The 20,125-nt window shown below is 44.6% G+C and overlaps 3 protein-coding genes across 7 annotated transcripts; 2 read left to right on the top strand and 1 right to left on the bottom strand.

Moving 5' to 3' along the window:
- Positions 1-1,216: 1,216 nt before the first annotated feature.
- CUTC (cutC copper transporter) lies at positions 1,217-9,698 on the bottom strand. 5 transcript variants are annotated; one of them, XM_083740077.1, is made up of 9 exons: positions 9,629-9,698; positions 7,424-7,495; positions 6,487-6,546; positions 5,639-5,848; positions 4,331-4,366; positions 3,866-3,999; positions 2,805-2,832; positions 1,967-2,072; positions 1,217-1,630 (listed from the first exon to the last, which is right to left on the bottom strand). In XM_083740077.1, exons 2-9 carry the CDS (start codon positions 7,491-7,493, stop codon positions 1,519-1,521), a joined length of 756 nt encoding a protein of 251 aa, XP_083596203.1. In that variant the 5' UTR covers positions 7,494-7,495; positions 9,629-9,698; the 3' UTR covers positions 1,217-1,518. The 5 variants fall into 5 exon arrangements, with proteins under 5 accessions (XP_083596203.1, XP_083596200.1, XP_083596201.1 ...); XM_083740074.1 differs by lacking the exon at positions 9,629-9,698 and adding an exon at positions 9,436-9,569 and having other exon boundaries at positions 3,866-4,002; XM_083740075.1 differs by lacking the exon at positions 9,629-9,698 and adding an exon at positions 9,436-9,569.
- Positions 9,687-15,601, top strand: COX15 (cytochrome c oxidase assembly homolog COX15). Its single transcript, XM_083740071.1, has 9 exons — positions 9,687-9,812; positions 10,987-11,174; positions 11,607-11,729; positions 11,948-12,134; positions 12,423-12,590; positions 13,227-13,308; positions 13,597-13,751; positions 14,196-14,309; positions 14,900-15,601. Exons 1-9 carry the CDS (start codon positions 9,741-9,743, stop codon positions 15,029-15,031), a joined length of 1,221 nt encoding a protein of 406 aa, XP_083596197.1. The 5' UTR covers positions 9,687-9,740; the 3' UTR covers positions 15,032-15,601.
- A 1,476-nt stretch (positions 15,602-17,077) lies between these two features.
- ATP6V0E2 (ATPase H+ transporting V0 subunit e2) lies at positions 17,078-20,028 on the top strand. Its single transcript, XM_083740129.1, has 4 exons — positions 17,078-17,351; positions 18,145-18,192; positions 18,893-19,014; positions 19,506-20,028. The coding sequence occupies exons 1-3, from the start codon at positions 17,248-17,250 to the stop codon at positions 18,984-18,986; spliced, it is 246 nt and encodes an 81-aa protein (XP_083596255.1). The 5' UTR covers positions 17,078-17,247; the 3' UTR covers positions 18,987-19,014; positions 19,506-20,028.
- The last annotated feature ends 97 nt before the right edge of the window (positions 20,029-20,125 follow it).

The raw sequence follows: 20,125 nt of genomic DNA, 5'->3' as shown, positions 1-20,125 counted from the left end.
CGTTTTCTGAACGTCTGCTCCTCCTCAAGATACTGATTATTCTGGAAGGTTAACTTACCTGAGGAGCTGCCCTGCTTGTCATGAAGCTATGCAAATGGCGGCAAATGCCATAAGGGCAAGAAAATGAAGCCCTTAGGGCAACCTTGCAGCCTGGCTACTGTAGTCCATGTGTTGATAAACATGAGGTTGGATTACTGCAATGTGCTCTGTGTGGGGCTTCCCTTGGCCTCGTTCCGCCTGAACCCTTATATCCCAGCTCAGTCACTAAGATCATTTGCAGGAGCGTCATTGGTCATTCCCCAAATTGGTGGAGATCTGACAACAAGCATCCAAGCCTTTAGCATCATCAGTCCAGCACTGTGGAATGTTCTGCCAATAAGGATTAACAGGTTCATGCAGGAAATCAAGAATACATCTTTCTGTAAAAGCTACCTCATTTCTGATTTTAACTTTTCAATATGGTTTTTGTTGTGTGGTTCTATGTATAATTGTTGCAAACTACTCTGGCATTTTTATCAATAGTGGTATATAATTTTTTTATATAAATTACATAGAAACTTCACCCTCTCTAATGACTTCTGTAGGACAGAATCCAGAACCAGGCAACAATGAAATTTTGCTGTCAGGTGTACGGAATTGCAGTGCTTGGTCACCTTGTGATTGCTCTCTAACCCTCTCAGAGAGATTCCTCCTCCTGCAATTGCAATACAGTGGTGCCCCGCAAGACGAATGCCTCGCAAGACGGAAAACCCGCTAGACGAAAGGGTTTTCTGTTTTGGAGGTGCTTCACAAAACAAATTTCCTATGGGCTTGCTTCGCAAGACAAAAATGTCTTGCGAGTTCCTGCGGGGTTTTTTCCCCTCCCCCCCTTTTTCTAAGCCGCTAAGCCGCTTATCTGCTTATCCGCTAAGTCGCTAAAAGCCGCTAATAGCGCTAATCCGCTAAGTCGTCAATGGGCTTGCTTCGCAAGACGAAAAAACCGCTAGACGAAGAGACTCGTGGAACGGATTAATTTTGTCTTGCGAGGCACCACTGTATTGCTTTACCACTTTCCTCTATGTACTTCAAAGAAGTAGTCTTCCACTCCAATCAAACTGAGGTGGGATGAAGGAAGCCTGCAACACCGAATGTGCTCTTCCCCCCCACCCTGGCCCATTTCCTTTGGGAGCAGTTCAAAGTCTTGCCGTGGCCTCTACAGGAAGAAAAGCCACAGTGATACGGAGTGGCTTCAGGGTTTATTTGAGAAGAGACCTTAACAGGGAGAGTGTTGCCCGATGGCGAGTACCCCTTTAATTAAGCCCCTCCCCGTCATTTGCTCCCCACAGACAAAACGGCATTACGACATCTGAGGAAAAAACGCTGTGGAGCAAGTGGGAATAGGAGAAAAACAAGCAGAGGCTTCTTCATTTGATTGACCCATGTCCTTTAAGCGCTGGCAAGGATGCGGTTGAAATGTCTAAGTCTATGGATTGCGCAGGTCACAGGGCTCTGGGTCTTCCTGGCCCACAGTAGCTTGTTCTACAGGATATTCTTTGCAATTGCATTCAGGGTCCTCACTTTAGCCACATCGGCCACCTTGATGGAATATTCAGGTGTGGAGAGGTAGGCCCCCATGGTAATGTAAGGGTTTCTAAAAGAATACCAACAAGTCTTTGGTTACTGTCTGGAACCTGGACCTAGAAGAGCCGGAAAAAGAACCATCCTAAGTCCTACCCACTGGGCCATAATCTGCTGTCATGTTGCCTTTTGGGTGCTACCTTAACCCACTGCATCTGCAACTATGAACTACAGACACAAGTCCATCCCTAATGCAACGATGCCTTGCTCCCAGCTAAATGCACCTGTCAGGTTCCAGTGCCCCAGATGTTCTTAGTCAAGTTACTACCCCAAACGGTGGAGCTGCATCGGGAGATGGAAGCAAGGCTTGGGCCCCTCAGTAAGTCAGGATAGAAACTTGCTCAGTTACCTGAACTTCATTCCTGAGTCTTTGAGTGAGCGCGCCGAGCAGTGAAACTCAGAGGCGCCAGAGCCTTCTAAGATTCTCTGCAGGTTTCTCTCGGTTATGCCTCCCCCTGGTGGAGAGAACCCATCACTCAGTCACAAACATGAAGTTAAGCAGGAATAGACAGAGCTACATTCTGGGTCATTAAATAGATGGGAGAAATCCCTTTGCTCTGAACCAGGGGCTAATCTTTAGGGTCAATGCAGGCTGCACTCACAGCTCTGAAGCAGGTAGAGCTCCTAAATATGCCTCTGGAAGGGAGCAGATGCCCATCAGGTATTATCTTATCAGTTTAGCTGCTGATTAGCAAATGGCCCACTGCTTTTGTTTTGCCTGACAGTTAGTGATCACTCAGGAACACGATAAGGGAACATTAGTTAATGTTCCTTGATGCCTGGAAATCTTTGCCTTCATAATGCCATACCTATAAGAGTTTAAGGAAGGGACAGATAGCTAGAAGCAACTTGAATTTGGATTGACAGAGGCAAAGAGTCTACAGCAGCAAGTTAAGCAGGTAGGGGTTGTGCGTGGGTGTCCACACTATTCCTTTAACCTAATGCAGTTTCAAGCAGTTGTGACATCCATCTATTTCTACTATGCTCTGTCTGTTTTTATATCTGCAAATAAGTAAATATTATGAAGATTAAGTCTTTCGTGCACTCTCATCCAAAGGGAATTGCACCCTAAAGCTCTGTTCCTGGACTTCTTGCCACTTGAGCAAGTGGGGCTGCCTAACAACATGCTTGGTTGGTGCTAGAGTTCTGATCTATGCCAACAAGTGGTACTCATTGAAGAGTCTTACCTGGCACTACAACAATCCTGCCCTTAGCCTGAAAAGGAAGGGAAAATGGGTTTAGTGGTCTTGCTTACAGGAGAAAACACACCAAATGGGTAGCACAAATATTCTGTTAAGGAAGATGTAGAATGGATTTATTTGCAATATTTAATTTCATTTTTTAATGCTGCTTTTCAAAGGGTTTGCTCCAAGTAATACTGTCACATTGAGTTTCTTACATGCTCCTCTAGGAAAGTATGCTCCCACATTTGTCTATCATTGTGTATATTTCACCTCTGCAAAGTCAAACAACTGAGGATCTACCAAGTTTCACCCCCATCCTGGGATGGTTGAACTTCAGAAACTATATGCTGTCATATCAGTATCAGCAGGACTGCTTCAACTTCACCCCAGTGTTAATAATAATAATAATAATAATAAATTTTATTTATATCCCACCCTCCCCAGCCGAAGCCGGGCTCAGGGCGGCTAACAATAATCAAATAATCAAACAATCAAATAATCACACATTCAAAATATTCATTATAAAAATTAATTAAAATCAAATTAATGGCAACCAATTAAGCAATATTCTGTGCAGGTTGCCAGAGGAGGGAGTCAGGCTGCGCCCTGACCAAAGGCCTGGTGGAACAACTCTGTCTTGCAGGCCCTGCGGAAAGATGTCAGGTCCCGCAGTTAGAGACTGGAAGCAACTTTAAAATAACTGAGTGACTCCTTCGTAGACTTTTTTGTCTGTTGTGCATTCTGCTGGACAGGTGTGAGATATGGGTGTGCCATGCGCATATTGTATACTTAAAAGAGAAGATGGGAGCTAATTTATTGCGGTAGCCTATGGGAATTCATGCAATACTGAAAGAAGCTATTGTATCAGAAGGTGCAAGGAACAGTTTCTGTATATTCAATGGGGAGGCCAGTTTTTACCCTTAATCGTTGAAAAACCCTCACCCATCTGAAGACCATGAAAGACTGCTAGCTGGCATTTCTCTGTCCCCACCACACTCTGTCCAGTTCCTTGTAGGCAAGAAAAGTGTATGAGACTTACAAATTTGGTAGAGATGACACCTCACCTGTTCTGTCAGTCGTTTTATCAAGGGCAGCCCCTCTAGAACAGAGCTGTCACAGCCACTAGTCAGGACCCGTTCAAAGCCCATCGATATTAGCGTTTCCAAGGCTGCCAAAGGCTCATAGACCATGTCAAAAGCTGAGAAAAATGGAGCATGTCAGTCTTTACTGCCAAATCTTCTGGAAAGCAAATCTACTGACATATTCCAGGCTTTAGCCTAGTCCCAAATCCCTGGTAGACAGACCTAATATGTGCAATTCCCAGAGAACATTCTCATAGTCCCCCCCACCAAGGTAAGGCCATTGTGCCTGAGCCTACGTCCTGCAAGGGGGCAGTCCGGCTTTCATTCCCCACTCCAAGCTCTGTAAGAAGAGTCTGCTGGACCTGTCCAATGGCCTATCCAGTCCAGCATCATGTTCTCACAGTGCCCAACCAGATGTCTGTGGGAAACCAGCAGGCAGAAACTCACCTCTGTGGAAGGTGACTGGCAGAGGGCGGGAAGCAGCTGCAAAAAGAACAGATCCCAGATGGTTAGTATACCTTTGCTTAGGGGTTGTCTTTGTGAAGGCAATGCTTCTGCTACTGGCCCTGGAAAGAAAGGAAACTTCTCCAGATGGTTCAACCAAAGTGGCTGTTGTCATCTGACACCATTTCTGCAATATGGATTCATCATCTTTTCTCATTTCCACTGAGACTGCCCACTAGCTAGCTCTTTGTATGGCATTTATTTTCTCATTTTGTGTATCAAACCCCTCACACATGTTTGGCTTATGCACTTATTTTAGAAAGTAATCCAGGTGTAGACTAAAGATGTATCCACTCTTCTCCCTAGGTAGCGTGTGGAATAATCAACCATGGAGTGAATGGATATTGGCTTCTGGTTAAAATAGTTTAGCTGCTGTATTTCAGCTAGCCTCACAGAACTTTTCCCACCTTTCCTCCTCCTTGTGCTGTTCTGGGGGGGGGGGACATGTAGGAAGAGGACAGGCTTCACCTAGCTAGAGCCAATTTTTTGGGGGGGGCATGCAGGGAGAAGACAGGCTTCCTCTAGAAAGACTAATTCTTCTTCAGAAGATATACTGTCCGTTTCAGTTAAATAGAGAAAATAGCTAGTAATTATTTTCTTTGCATTTTTGAGGGTCCAGAAAAACCATACAGTTATCATTCTTTCAATAAAGTTTCCTATTCTTCTGGATAATTCTTCCTTCTGTGCAGAATTTATGGCTACCTATCACTCTCTCCATCAGAGCTGCACAGTGCCCCTTCTTACAAACAAAGGTCATTCATCCCAACCATTACAGCATTTGGCTCCTGCTTTATCTGAATAATTCATTCATTTATGGAATGACCTATGGAATGTCCTCCCTCTAGAGCAGCCTTTGTCAAATTAGCTGGGGCTAATGGGAGTTATAGCCCCAAACATCTGGAGGATACCAGCTTGGTGTAGACTGCTCTAGGAGCACGACTGGTGCTAAAGCGCTGTTGTCATTTTGGCATCATGTTATGTTTTTATAAATTGTGCTGCATTGTTTTTATTCTGCTGTAACCCACCCTGGGATCACATGATGAAGGTTGGATTGATTTCTCTTATACTGTAAATGAATGAATGAATGAATGAATGAATAGCTCAGTATAGTGAGGCAGGCTCTAGTATCTCGTGGATCTTGCCTCTTGCCTATAGGAAATATTTCTTAATTTGAATTATTAGCTGGTGGCACTGTACGACAATCACTACTCAAGCACCAAATAAGCCCTATGAAAAGTAAAGCCTGCTCACCCAGCAGCGCTGTGCAGAGCTCTGTATCCACACGTCCATCCTCAGTTAAGGCTCCAAACACCAACCCATCAGCCCCATGTTGCTTGGCAAGTCGGATGTCTGCTTTCATCACCTCCACTTCTCGGTCAGAATAGAGGAAATCCCCCCCACGGGGGCGGATCATCACAAATACAGGCACCCTTGTACACTGCTTCACCACTTGCAAAAGGCCTGCAGTCAAACAGGTTTAGGACATGGTGTCAGTTATGTACTGGATTGTTCTATGAGATGGACAAGAAGTGAAACCTAGAACATGGTACGGAGGAACTTAGGATCATAGCAAGATGCCTTATACAAAGGGAGAACACTGAGCCATCTAGCTCAGTTCTGCCTATGTCTGGAGTAGCCAAGAAGATGCCTTCCAGATGTTGGTGAACTACAACTCCAATCAACTGACCACTGACTGTTTAGGCTGAGGCGAGTTGGAGTCTAACATCACCTGGAGAGCCACACGTTCCCCATCCCAGAGCTAGACCATCAGCACTGGGTCTAAGAGAAGCAAGGGAGAAGAGAACAGGGCAGATGTCAAACCCTTTTTGCAGAATTTAGGAGAAGGGGCTGCTGAAGAAAGGAAGGTGAAATAGGGTGATTAAATAACAGCCTGTCTTGCAAAAAGACCAGGAGGTGCTGATGACACAGAGGAACACAAAAAGAGCAAGCAGAACAACAGGTATTTTCTTTCTGTTCCAGGAACAGAGGGCCTAGAGGGCAAAGGTCCAAACATTTCTCCACATTGCTTGGCTGCTCAGTACTGCTACATCTTGCAGAGAAATGGTGGATTGGATCTTGGCTTGTATGTGCCAACTCACCTATAGTAGGTGTTGTTCCTCCTTCCATGAGGTTGGCACACAGTTCAAGGCGGCCAGCACCTGCAACAGGGTCACACATTAAACCTCTGAATAGAAGTGGTTTGCAAGATTTTAACAGAGATCTACATAATGAAGAAACCATGTGGTCCTTGCTATAATCCAACAAGGGAAGTTCGCCCGGCTCCATCATTATATGTCTTTAGCTGCCAGGCAAAAACCTTCCTCTATAAGCAGGCCTTTGGCCTTTAACTATCTGCGGCCATTTAGAAGTGTTTTTTAAAGTATTCCCTCCCTCCCCCCCCCTTGGTTTTAATGTATCTATGTTGGGTGTGTTAAGGTATGGGGATGATGTTTGTTTGTAAGTAGCAACTAACAAATTTAAGTAATAAATAAAATAAACCAATGGGTAGGAGTGCTGGAAATTTTCGAGCCAAGAGTGAGATTGGTCACCACATAGACTTCAACCCCTACTCAGGTAGTAACTAAGAAAGAAAAACAATTAATAGGTGATTTGAGTATCTCGGCCCATGTTTTATAATGCACTGCAGCAAAACAGAGCAGGACAACTTAAGTAGTTAAAGCAGCTGAAGACAAGGCAATTAACATTTATTCATTTAAATTTGCAGTTTGCCCTACTCTCAAAGGCTAGAGTAATTGGGTTGCAGGCAATTAAAATATATAAATGCATATCCTGAATCTATGTGTCACTAACCTAGATCAGAACTTTGGAAGTCTTTACTTACTGAGCAGTTTATAACATTTAATATCCTACCTTTCAAGCCTAAAAGGGTTCATAAAACAGTTTCACACTGCTTGGGGAAGTAAGTGTGCCTCTCTTTTCAATACATATAGCATGTGTACTCAGAGGTGTCCTGGCCTAGAAAGACCCCTCAATGATCCTTACGTATTTCATCTTCCATCTTTTTTATGGGATTACCTCCTCTCTCTGCATTCACAGCAGACTCCACAGAATCAACACATACTTCCATGAGAAAGCCATTGGCCATTCCTAGAAGAGAAACACAACCAGAGGCAATCAGGCTCTGTCTCAGAGAAAAGTGACAGACAGTGATTGAGAGAGGCGATTCCTTCCACCTCAAGCTCCAGCGCTTGTTTTGTCTTTTAACTGGCTTCTTTCATCTTGCTCACCCAAGCACACCCAGCTCTCAGAAATAGAAGCTTCATAGATTCCCCATCACCAGTAACCTTACAAAGCCTTAACCTGTCAGCAGCTGCTTTAAAGGGTACACACAATAAGAACAGAAAACTTGTATCACCATAAAGAAGAAATCAAGCTTGATCTGTATCAGCTCAAAACAGGTACAGAAAAAACACATGGGAAGTTGAACGCTACTTTTGCTGTAACTCCTGATCCTCTTGCCTTCTTGCTCTCCCTGGATCTTGTTCTCTGTGTTGCATTGTCTGAACAGATCTGTCTGTGTGTTTATATGTTTGCTTGTTTATTACCAAATAAGTCACTTTTCAGCCTGGTCTCCCAGAGTAGTATACAAAATTAAATTATATAGAATACCAAATAATTAACAAAAAAGCAACTGTGAAAGTGGCACATACAAAAATCAGAAGACTAAAAACCTGAAAATTCTAAAATATTTTAAAAGACCTGTGCAATTAAAAAATGTTTATCTGGCACCAAAAAACAAACAAAACAAAAAAACCCAGCACTAGGTGAACCTTCCAATAGAGAGAATTATAAACCTCCGCTATCCCAACTCTTCATCAATTTCATTACTTACAGGGGCACAGGAGAAATTAATACACTGGCAAGTTTATTCAGTAGGTGGTCCTTAATGTAACTGCATCATTAGAAGAGACTTTTGAACCTGATTTCTGCAGATTAACACAAATCTAAAGTGGAATAAGGGTTTGAAGGGGGGGCTCCAATTTGGAGGATTCAAGGATGGGTCACAGCTCAGCGGTAGTGCCTTGTATTCAGAAGGCCGCAGGTTCAATTCCCAGTAAGTCCAAGTAGGGCTAGGTTGTTCCGTTTGAAACCCTGTAGAACTGCTGTCAAGTCAGTGCAAACAATACTGAACTAGATGGCTCTAAGGTCTGACTCACTTTAAAGTAGCATTCTACATTCTGAATAAAAAGTCTGTGCTGGTGATACAGATTTTTCCTCCTTTCAGAATACTAAATTGAGCAGGGCTGGCTTCCCTTCAACCTTTCTCCAGATATTTCAGAGGATTCAGGTTCTGCAGCAGGAAGATGAAGTTGAGATGCGTGGGAACAGCTGACAGCAAAGCCAGCCTGTCTCCCTTAGGCAAATGCAGAACTTACTCTAGAAACTCTAACAACAGATGGAACTTTGGCCAGTAACATAGTGCATTAAATGTGTATTCTGTAGTTGACCTCCTTTGTTATGTTTTGTTTTGAAATCTTTTAAGGTAATGTTTCAGTTTCCTATTAACTGTCGCTTTGAAGGTACACTTTATATTTGTTTTTATTCCGTTATATTTTATTCAGGATTGCTTTAATTGATGCTTCAATGTAGCTTGTAAAGCGCTTCAACTCCCCCCTTAAAAATATAGAAATTAAATAAATACGCAAACGAGCAAGCAAGCCCAACTGAGTGCAGGCAAGATTGCAGTCCTCAGGCCTATAGCTACAACCCTGCAGACGCTCACCTGAGAATAAGGACCCCTTTGGACTCAATTGGGTTTTACGTTTTAAACACAAAGGACTGATATGTAAAAATGCCAATAAAATCTATCCCACTTGGTTTTGCTGAATGCACATAGCGGCCGTGAGTGTGCACAGGGTACCCCTCCCCCCCCCCAGAACAACAGTATTAAAATTTCTGGCTCCTCTTGCTTCTGTGGAGGGGGAAAGGGAGGCCTTGAAGCCGCCCGGATTTCCGGCCCCGGCCCCGCCCTCGGGATTCCTCGGGATCTCTGGCGCTTCCTTCCGGCCGTCCCTCCGCCCACTCACCCTCACACCCTTCTGCTAGGCCCTGCTTCCGGTCCCATCTCCTCATTCCGCCTCGGGGCCGCTCCGGAGGCGCGGCGGATGTCGGCAGTTCTGCGCCAAACCACCCCTGAGCTGAGGAGGAAGCCCCGCCCACCCCTGGGGCCTCGGATCCCGCGCGGCGGCGGCGCACACGCGAGAGGAGACGCCGTCCTACCTGTCACGTGGCGTCGCGGTCACCGAGTGCGCGGTCGCGGCGTTTCCGGAAATAGCTCGGATTCCTTTCCGTGTCAAGAGCGAGTCGCTTCCGGGTTGCAGCTTGAGGAGCGATGCTCTTGCGGGCGGCACTAAGAGGGTCCCGGCTGCTGCTGGCCCCACGAGGAACGGGGTCCCCCGGCCAGGTACTCCAGGGGCGGCGCTTGGTTTCCATAGCAACGGGGACCGGGCCAAAGATGCCTCTATCGGCCGATGGTTGCAAAACGAAGCGACCCCCCGCGGCTCCTCGTTTCTTAGGCTTGCGAGCAGGCTGCGTACCTGCTATCACGCTCGCTAAGAGACGCTGCTGGGGAAAATGCCAGGAGTTTCCGCCTTTATGTATCCTTTGCACTGTGGGAGGTGCTAATCAATGCTACCTCATTTCCACGTGGGGAACTCTAATTATGGGTGGATATTCAAGAAAACTACAGACTCTATTGTCTACACCTGTCACAAGCAGACACGTTAAAGGGAGCAGACTGAAAACTTGTTTCTCTAGGAGTTTCGGTGACTGCCAAAATATTTCACTTGTATACCTACAAGTTACATTCTGGGAATCATGCCGAAATCATAATTCACAGATAGTCAAAACACATTAGGTTCAATGGCAGTTGGGATTGTCAAAGTCTTTTTCCTTGGACGCTTGGTCTCTTTTTAATTATTTTTTTAATTGCCAAGCGTGTATAGCTAAATGTGCACCAGTTAAATGTGTAAGTTGCAGGCTTTCTCTCTCTTTATATATAACTTTAACAAGAGGTATAATGTTTCATAGGATATTTTTTTTAAGGTTCTATACCATGAACTACTCTGGTCCCACCTAGATGAGGAGTAGTGTATACATGTTTTAAACAAATAAAATAACAGTTATGAATATATCACATTTTATTACATGGACACAGGCCCTGTAAAAACATGAACACTTTCCCCTCCATATGCTTTCAGCGTTTTAATAACATATGAAAACCTGCTAATGGTGGCCAGCCAAATGCTTCTGCATATTCCACAAGCAGGACACATATGAACATATTGAAAATAAAAATAAGTTTTGCTGAGCATCTCAGTGAATTCCTGTTGTCCAGTTTTTCTGTGCTTGCATCATTGATGATCTGGTCCTTTATCCTTGTCCTTGCATTTTGTAGAATAATGTCTGGCACTGAATACAACCTTTCTGATGTAGTGAACACAGGTGTGAACTCTTTACAGTAAAGAGAGTTCATTCATCTTGAGTAATTCTCCTCTTCCATATCTTGAATTGCAAATGTATGTTTAGTGGGGTGGCATAATTATAAACAGGCTCCTCACTACCTTCTCTGTCCTCAGCAATGCCAACGGTGGTGGCAGCTCCCACAGAGACGGTCACAACACAGCGTAGTGTCAGAAGTTGCTTCCCATCCCAGAGTGGTGGTACCACCTGTCCCCAGTGCTGTGACCAACCGGGCTGTAGGGCGCTGGCTTCTAATATGCAGTGGGACTGTGGCCGGAGCTGTGGTGTTGGGTGGAGTCACTAGGTAAGGAAAATTAGCACCTCCTCTTCAAGCCTTTACTATATTTTATTTACCCTTGACACTATGGTTCTCCAACTGTCATAGATTGTATCTTTCTGCAACCAGCAGAGATCTTCCTAGGTGCATTGCTTCCTCTTGGTCATACCAGTGTGTGGGCCTAAACTAACTTCTGGTATCTCTCTGCCCTTTGAATGCCTGTGTTTACCCTTAATTTATAAATGCATTGTAAACAATATATATTTGCATCGAATTGATGACCGGTATGTTTTGTGTGTAGTCAGACTTTGCATCTGCATTGCCCCCAGTGTCTAAATTTTCCCATTGTGTCTTCATTCTGCTTTTCTAGATAGATGGATACACATGCACACACCATTATATGCCACATTGATAGCACCTTCCCTCAGTGGTATGTCATTGCTGTTCTTTCCTTTTCAGGCTGACAGAGTCTGGGCTTTCAATGGTTGACTGGCATCTCGTGCGGGAGATGAAGCCTCCTCGGACACAGCAGGAGTGGGAAGCAGAATTCCAAAACTACCAGCAATTCCCAGAATTTAAAATGTAGGCATGGGTTGAACAAAGTTCCTAGAGACTAAATTTAAATTGGTGGTGGTGGGGGAAGCCTAGTCTACTATCCCAGCAAAAGGGAAATGAGAAAAAAAGAGTATCTTGAATGCTACTTCTTGATAGAACTTCTCAAGGAAAGAGGGGAATGGGCAACTACACCTTACTGCAGGGTTTGTTGTTGTTTTATAAACCTTCTCTCTGAATCTTAACAGCCTGAACCACAACATGACGCTGACAGAGTTCAAATTCATCTGGTACATGGAGTATTCACACCGAATGTGGGGACGGCTTGTTGGACTGGCTTACATCCTTCCAGCAGCTTACTTCTGGAGGAAGGGTTACCTCAACCGGTCCCTGAAGGGTCGTGTCGTTGCCCTCTGTGGACTTGTCTGCTTCCAGGTAGGAAAGATCACTGGGACCTTGAAATTGTTAAATGAATCATTAAATTACTCTGCCCAAGATAACTGAGATAGAACATGAAAGGCATTGATCCTTTGCACGCTTCAGGAGCTGATTTGTATGTGATCTTAGGTCTCTGCTGCACAGAAGCCCAGCAGAAGCTTCAGATCATGGAGCTTGGAGTGTTGTTAGATCTTAGTTCCTTGGAAGAGAATGTACATGATATTGGCAGGAGCAAAAGTGGTCTTAGTTTCATGCCTCTATGGTACTTTTTCTTTGTTTTGGCAGGGCCTATTGGGATGGTATATGGTAAAAAGTGGATTAGAGGAAAAGCCAGACTCTCATGATATCCCACGGGTCAGTCAGTACCGTCTAGCCGCACACCTGGGCTCTGCGCTTGTTCTTTACTGCTACAGCCTGTGGACTGGACTCTCATTACTGCTGCCGCAGCACAAGGTAAGCGAAGAGTGAGGCAGACCGGGGGCATGTATGGAGTCCCAGTTGGGCCAAGAAAGCCTGTACACCAATTGCACCTTTGGAGGGAGGCACACTGCCACTGTGCAGACCAAACTGCCACTGTATGCTATATGTGATCAGCCTAGAAGAGGAAAATTACAAATCTTGGGAAATGTCAAAGAGATAACGTTCCTGGAAACACCACCAAAGCTTACCAGTCAAGAACTCTGTTAGCACTGACACTCCCATGCATAGAGGGAGCCATGCACTTTTGCCCTACACATCCAGGCAGTAGATGCTTCTGGGGCCTGTGGATCTGGTCCTGGGTATGGTGACTTGACAGCAGGATTAAATCAAGCATGCAGATGCTATCTGACTGCTTCCAAGAACGCCTGGTGATGTCTATAAAATTTGGTAGATTTGGGTTCATAGATATAATTGGATGTAAGCCATGTCCATTAAGGGCCATGCAGCCATTGAGAGAGAAATAAATAAGTTCCTCTTCAGTCAGGAGTCTTATTGGAAATGTGTATATATGCTGACCCTATGGAACACTAGTTTCCTTTGCACATACTCCCTTTAGAATATATAAAAAGGCCATTGCATATTCTTGTGATCCTCCTCCTGTTTTGACAGTTACCAGAAACCCGTCAACTCCTGCGCCTCAGAAGGTTTGCTCATGGAACATCAGGCCTGATCTTTCTCACTGCCCTCTCAGGTAAAAGTCCCTGTCACTTTTGCACCAATCTCTTTCTTTTGAGAAGCAATAGGCAGCATGGTCAGGGATGTGTGTTTCTTGCTTGATTTCCCATTGGGAGGGTCTAGACGTTTTCAATTCCAGGTTACTGAAATGCTTCCTCTTCATGCTGGTCAGACAACATCACTGGGAACTGTTTTGTGGCCTTGAGGGAAGAACCTGAAACACCCACCGTGATGGTTTTTAGGTGGCTTGTTCTATTACATTCATACTTCCAGGTGTGACAGACTCTCTTCTCTGGAACTCTAGGGGCATTTGTGGCAGGACTGGATGCTGGTCTTGTATACAATTCATTTCCCAAGATGGGGGAACGCTGGATCCCTGATGATCTCCTTGCCTTTTCCCCAAAGTTGAAGAACATATTTGAGAATCCCACAACTGTGCAGTTTGATCACAGGATTCTGGTATGTTTCTTCCTCTTTATGCTCTTAGATAACACCTCTTTTTAATTGGTTTGCTGTTCTTGGGTTTGTGTTCATTCCAGGTGGCAGTGTAACTGGGAGTGTGGGAAGGCACACTCTTAACTCAGAGTAGAGCACTTGCTTACATGCCTAAAGTACTGGTTTCCATCTCCACTGTCTCTAATTAAAGGGTGCAAGTTACAAAAGGGGGGGGGGTTAGTCTAAACATTAAGGAGTACATAATGATGATATGAGTTGTTTGAAAGAGGAGCAGACCGCCCCAGAAGTGATGGACTCTTTTTCAGAGGCTGGATGGTCAGGGATGCTGTAGTAGTGAGGTTCCTGCAATGACCTTTTAAGATCCCTTCCAACTCCACTTCTAAACCCTTTGTTGTCATTGCAAAGCTTCTCTGGTTCCCTCACTGATATTTACTCTTTTCCCTTTAGGGAGTTTCCTCTGTCACAGCCATTACAGGTCTGTACCTGTTTTCCCGGAGGATTCCTCTCCCACGGAGGACAAGGATGGCAGTTGCTTCCTTACTGGCTGTGGCATACCTCCAGGTATTAACTATGCCCTTTAAAACACCCTTTTAGTTGTCACTCAGTAGTGTCCTCTAATGGAATGGCAAGTTTCTCCTTCCTTCCAGGTAGGTGCCTGCCTTCTTGTCACTGATAATGCTATCTTGGTTGCTGGTCTCAGGTATTTAAAACTAAAATTGGTGGGGACCAATATTTATTTATTTATTTATTTATTTATTTATTTATTTATTTGGCTTTGAAGAACAAAGGGAGGAAATAGAGCTGCAGTCGTGCTCTTCTGTGGAAATATTGCACAGTGCTATGGTCACTGCCCTTCTCTGGCTTCTGGGTTTAAACTGAGAAGGCAAAGGGGGAACATCAGTGCAGTTTCATTAGCATTGTATCATGAAGCACTATGACAGCTACCTCATCCTGTAGCAGGTTATTTACAGTGGGGGAGAGACAGAACATATAAAAATCCCCATACCAATTGCTTATGAAGCTTTTGTGTATAATTCTGTGCTATAAGAATACGATGCAGATGTATTTGCACATACTTCTACATTTCAGGTATACTTGTAAGCAAACTTTGCTTACATCTGAAACTTCATTTTATTCTTGCTTCTCTGCAGGTTACCCTGGGCATCAGCACACTTCTCCTGTATGTCCCAACTCCTTTAGCAGCCACTCATCAATCAGGTTCCTTGGTATTGCTCAGTGTGGCGTTGTGGCTGATGCATGAACTGAAGCGGATCCCAAAATAACGCTGCTTCTCTATTTAGCCAGCCTCTTTGCTAGTGCTGAAGGTTCACGGTTGCTGTTGCTGCCTTTGCCCCACGTGTTGTATGCTCCTCTTCCTGAAAGCCTTAATTTGAACAGAAGGCGAGGCTGAGCAGCACCTTGACGTCATGAGTTCAACTGATTTGTTGCAAAACTTGGTGAACATGAATCACCATGCTTTGCTTAAGGTGTGATGTTGACAAGGTGGGCTCTGGCAAGAATGATGGTCATTTGAGGTGTGTCTCGCTTCCTGCTGAGCTGTCTGTATGAGGCTAAAGCCATGAGCCTTTTACATTCTGTGTAGGCATGATATAGACAACGGATTATGGGGTGAGTGGGCCTAGAAATTTGGATGAACAGCAAATGAAGGCATTTCAAAACTATTATAAGGGTGATGGGTGGCATAGTTTGTGGATTTTCTTTAGCAGAATGGGGTTTGAGTGCAATTTTTTGAGTGCAATTGTTTGCATTAGAATATTGAAATGTGCACTGTAATTTAACCATGCAGAAGACCCACAATCCTTTCCTTATTTAATAAAAAAAGTTTCTCAATATTTCTCAGTATTTTAAAACTGACTGTTCTTACAATGTCCCTATGCAATGTACCTTCATAAGAAACTCTGCTGCAGCAAACCAAAGGCCCCATCAAGTCCATCATCCTGTTCTCAGTGGCCAACCAGATGCCTGTGGCAGCTTTCAAGCAGGCACATGAGTGGGTTGATTTGGAACACGTTTCATTAACATCAATATCCACAAAGGATTTTTTCTGGGGAGGGGAGGGGGAGAGTAAATGTTGCAAATGAGTAAATAAACATAACTAGCAGCAGAGAACATAGCTAACAATTCTGGTGGATCAGGTGACTTCCTAGACTTGGGTAGAACCCTGAGAAACTTGTATTACATATTTATCCCTTTCCTTCTCAGTGGGTTGACCTGCTACAATGGGTAGATGGCTTTTCACTCATTGCTGAAGCCCTTAATTCTTTCCCGAACTCAACTTCACACTCCCACTTTGCTTCATTTCCCTAAAAAGCCCTATCATGTACCCTACAATTCAGAGTTGTACTACACTACTGCAGTTCCCTACCGCTGCCTCTCGGCAAAATGAGCCTAACATGAAATCAGCCCCAGCCCAGCCTGCTTCAATATTGGTATAATTATGGCAGGTTGTCAGCAGAGTATCTTTTAAAGTGTTTGCAGATGTGGGGGCGGGGGGGGGGGTTGCTATGAAATGTGACTTTGAAAGATGATGGACTACTTACTGTCTTTGCTGCTACATTTTTCTTTTATACATTACTTGCCAGTATTGGATACCTGAATTGTTTTCAGTGGGGTAGCATTCACTTCACCAGCAGTGAAGACCAGCATAAAAGGTTTTAAACCAAACCCAAGAGCGGAGACACAGGTGTTTCACTCAAGTATTAAATTGGCTAGATCTAGTTTCCTTAATGTCATCCATTGCTTCATTCATTAGCTAGAAACCAATGAATGCGCTTTTTGAGAGCCCGGATACTGAGAGGGGATGGGTGTCAGAAGGAGAAGGAACTGATACTGGTTTCTATGTATTAGTTATGTTGCAGTAATGCAACATTTTTATACATAACATCATATTCGTAAAATTTTCTGATCAGCTTGTTTTCTGTACACCACTTAGAGGATTTTTTGTATATTTTAAGTAGTGGTCTAAAATGGATAGAAACCATGAAAGGTTGGAGGGGTAAGTTTTCTCACAAAATAGAGGTGAAGATTGGTGCCTGCACATTTTTGTTCATATCTGGGTCTACAAATTTTATAACCTTTCTGTAGAGCGGGGGGTGGGGAGTAGAAACCTGTAAATCTGGTGATCATGGCTCATTAGAGGGAGCAATTACCCCAACCCCAGTGGACGCCTATACGATGCCCATGCCTGCAACAGCTCTAGTAAGATTCGACCTGCCTTCTCCGCTCCTCGCAATACACCCTCCGAGGCAGCAGGGGGCGGTATGACACAGGCAGCTCCATTCGGAACCGAGGCTCCAAAATACGGGGTGGCGAAGGGGGAAAAACACCGGGGGGCGCGCACGGAGTTCTGATTGGTTGCGGACCGGACCAGAAGCGAAGGAAGAGACAGGGGGAGGAGCGGAGACTCACTCTTCTTGCGGTCTCGGCGGCGGCGGCTTCTTGTCCTTCATCCCGTCAGTCGCTCCCAACCTGCCTCGCTATGACGGCGCACAGCTTCGCGCTGCCGATCATCCTCTTCTCCGTCTTCTGGGGGCTCGTGGGAATCGCCGGGCCGTGGCTCGTGCCCAAGGGGCCCAACCGCGGGTGAGGCTCCCCGCCCGCGCAGCCTCCGCCCGCCCGATCCGTCGCCAGGTCTCTCGGTCATCGCCAAATAGATCAATATATGCATTGTGATCTATAATTGCGAGGGAAGGGTGATGGTGGTCCCTGCTAAAGGCTTTGAGAATATCTATATCTAGATAGATGATTGATTGACAGATTGATTTACAGATAGATAGATAGATAGATAGATGATAGATAGATATGTGAGAATGACCTATATATCCAAAAAGATCACTATATAGAGATATTGATATATTGGGAGATGACATGACACACACAAAATCTTTAGCAGGGACCAGCACCCGCTTCCCCCGCAAGTGCGACACTCGCAGGCTTTCCTTCTCCGCAGCCGCCTTTGGCCTTGAAGGAGGCCTGATCCACGGATGCTGTGAACAGGGGACTTTGCATCGCTTCAGACTGCCAAGTGGGGGCGAATCACATTTATGAGTGCTACCTCGCGTTGGAAACACCAGCGACCCTGCAAATAGCAAACTAGTATAGCAGCCAAAGGGCTGGGCTAGGGTATTTTTCTCTTATGAACATGGTATATAGGGGTCCGGGTGTGGGAGCAGGGAGAAAGAGCGTTGAGGAGTGCCTGATCTGGGAATCCTTTCTCCTGTGTGACCTGCTTGACTGTTTCAGTAACAGCACAATCCTATCCATGGCTACTCAGAAGTAATTCCTAATATATTCAGTGGGGTTTACTCTCAGGTAAGTAGGGTTAGGCTTGCAGCTTTACTCAGTCTTTTTTCTTTTTCATTTTTTCACTTCACAGAGTAATTATTACCATGTTGGTGACTACAGCCATTTCCTGCTATCTCTTGTGAGTATTGCATAGGGGAGATGGGTTGTGGGTGTAGGGCTGGGTTGTACCCAGCAGGAAACCAACCACCCTCATAACTTTATCTAAGTGGCTGCTTCATGAATATTGGGAATCTAGGAAGGAATCCCAAATAGAAGAAGTTCTCCTGTATACACCACCTTGGAGATGCTCAAGTTGCTTCACAGTTGCCAGGTCCTTATTCTACACATAGGTGCATAAACAGCCTGCCTCTCTTTCATAAAATAAGCTTTTGGGTAATCTTGGATCATGGTACACTGTCTCTTCCAATATGTCCTAGCATCATTCATGCATGATGCTCCCAGGACCCCATATATGAACAAGGAGTGGATTTTGCATCCCATAACAAACCTTAGACCATCTCTGGTCATACACCAAAGCACTAGACTGTTCTAGCTGCCCTAACATCCTGTCTGACTCAGCTGTTATGCTAAGCTACACACACTCGGGCATAATGCACCAGGGCAGATCTTATCTCCTTGTAGTACATTTAAAGAACTAGAAGACCTTGCTCCCTAGATTGTATATCCCTCCTACAGTGACACTGTCCTCTTTATAAGAATAACCGTTACTTGCAAAAATGACCTAGCAGTTACTTGCAAAATATGACTTTTTGTATTTCAGCACTAGTGCAGGAGTTGTGATCCAGTTTATATGTCTCCTTCCTATCTTTCCCTTGCAGCTGGCTTATAGCACTCCTGGCCCAGGCCAACCCACTGTTTGGACCCCAGCTGAAGAATGAGACCATCTGGTATGTGCGCTTCCTGTGGGAGTGAACTGCACCACTATCAACCAATTCAACAGGTACTTTCTCTATCCAGCGCTACCTAACCTACCTTACTAACACAAATACATTAGATGCAACTCATTAATAGCTTGTAAGAACAAGGAATCTGCTTGCTTCCAGTTTACAAAGATTCCCATCCTGGGTTCCTTACCCGACTCACCTGTCAATGGCATAGCCCAGGGATGGGGAACTTATGGTTCTCTAGATATTATTGGATTCTGACTCCTATTAGCCCAAGCCAGTATAGCCAGTCAGGGATCCTAGTCAAGCCACATTGGAATCACAGGTCCCATCCCTGGCTTAACCAATAGAACCAGAAAGGTACCTGTAATCTGTCTCCAATAGTGTTGCCACTCTGTGGTTCTATAGGACAGGTCACTTTCTCATTGTATGTAAAAGGTAGCTATGGTAAATCTCACTGAAAGGGCAACAGGTTGATTGTTCCCAGATATCTTCTATCCTGCTGGGGTAAGGTCTATACTAAGAAATCTTTTTCTCTTTTTCCTAGGCTTCCTTCTGATGCTAGATAACAGCTCCACCCCTTGTCCTTTCCAGTACTAACTCAACGGATCTTTTGTTTGCACTCTAAATTTCCCCACAGCAGTAGAGCCAAGACCCAAACATATGAAGGGACCATTTCACTTGTTTAACCATCTCCCACTTGTTTTAACTGATGCATCTTGGTGGCATCTGCTCTTGGGTTTGATGTTGTAACGAAATGTCCCTCTTGTGGCAGTTAGGGAAAATGTTTGCATTTTGAAAGTCCTGTAATGAACGCTAAGATTGAATAATTGCTGATGGAGCTCTGGAACACCCTCTTGGGCAAGATACAAGACACCTTCCTTACATTTACATGGTGATGCTCACCCAATAGATCTGTTCTCTCCCTATCGTTGTCCATTAGCAGTGAGGCTGCTGCACTAGGATGCATTTGCCTAGAATTCCCCCTTCCACTATTATTTATAATGTTGTGTATTTGTATTTATTGAGTGTAAACTGTTATCGTGAAAATAAATTTTTTTAGTATGTGAGCTTTCTTTGTCTTTTGTTAAAGGCATCTGATATGGGGCCCAGAAGTGCTTGAAATTCAGCCAGGGTAATACTCCAGCCTCTATCCATAGCATCTAA

This window comes from Podarcis gaigeae (assembly GCF_964106915.1).
Source record: "Podarcis gaigeae genome assembly, chromosome: 5".
NCBI lineage: Eukaryota > Metazoa > Chordata > Lepidosauria > Squamata > Lacertidae > Podarcis > Podarcis gaigeae.
This window is presented reverse-complemented; position numbering and strand designations above follow the sequence as displayed.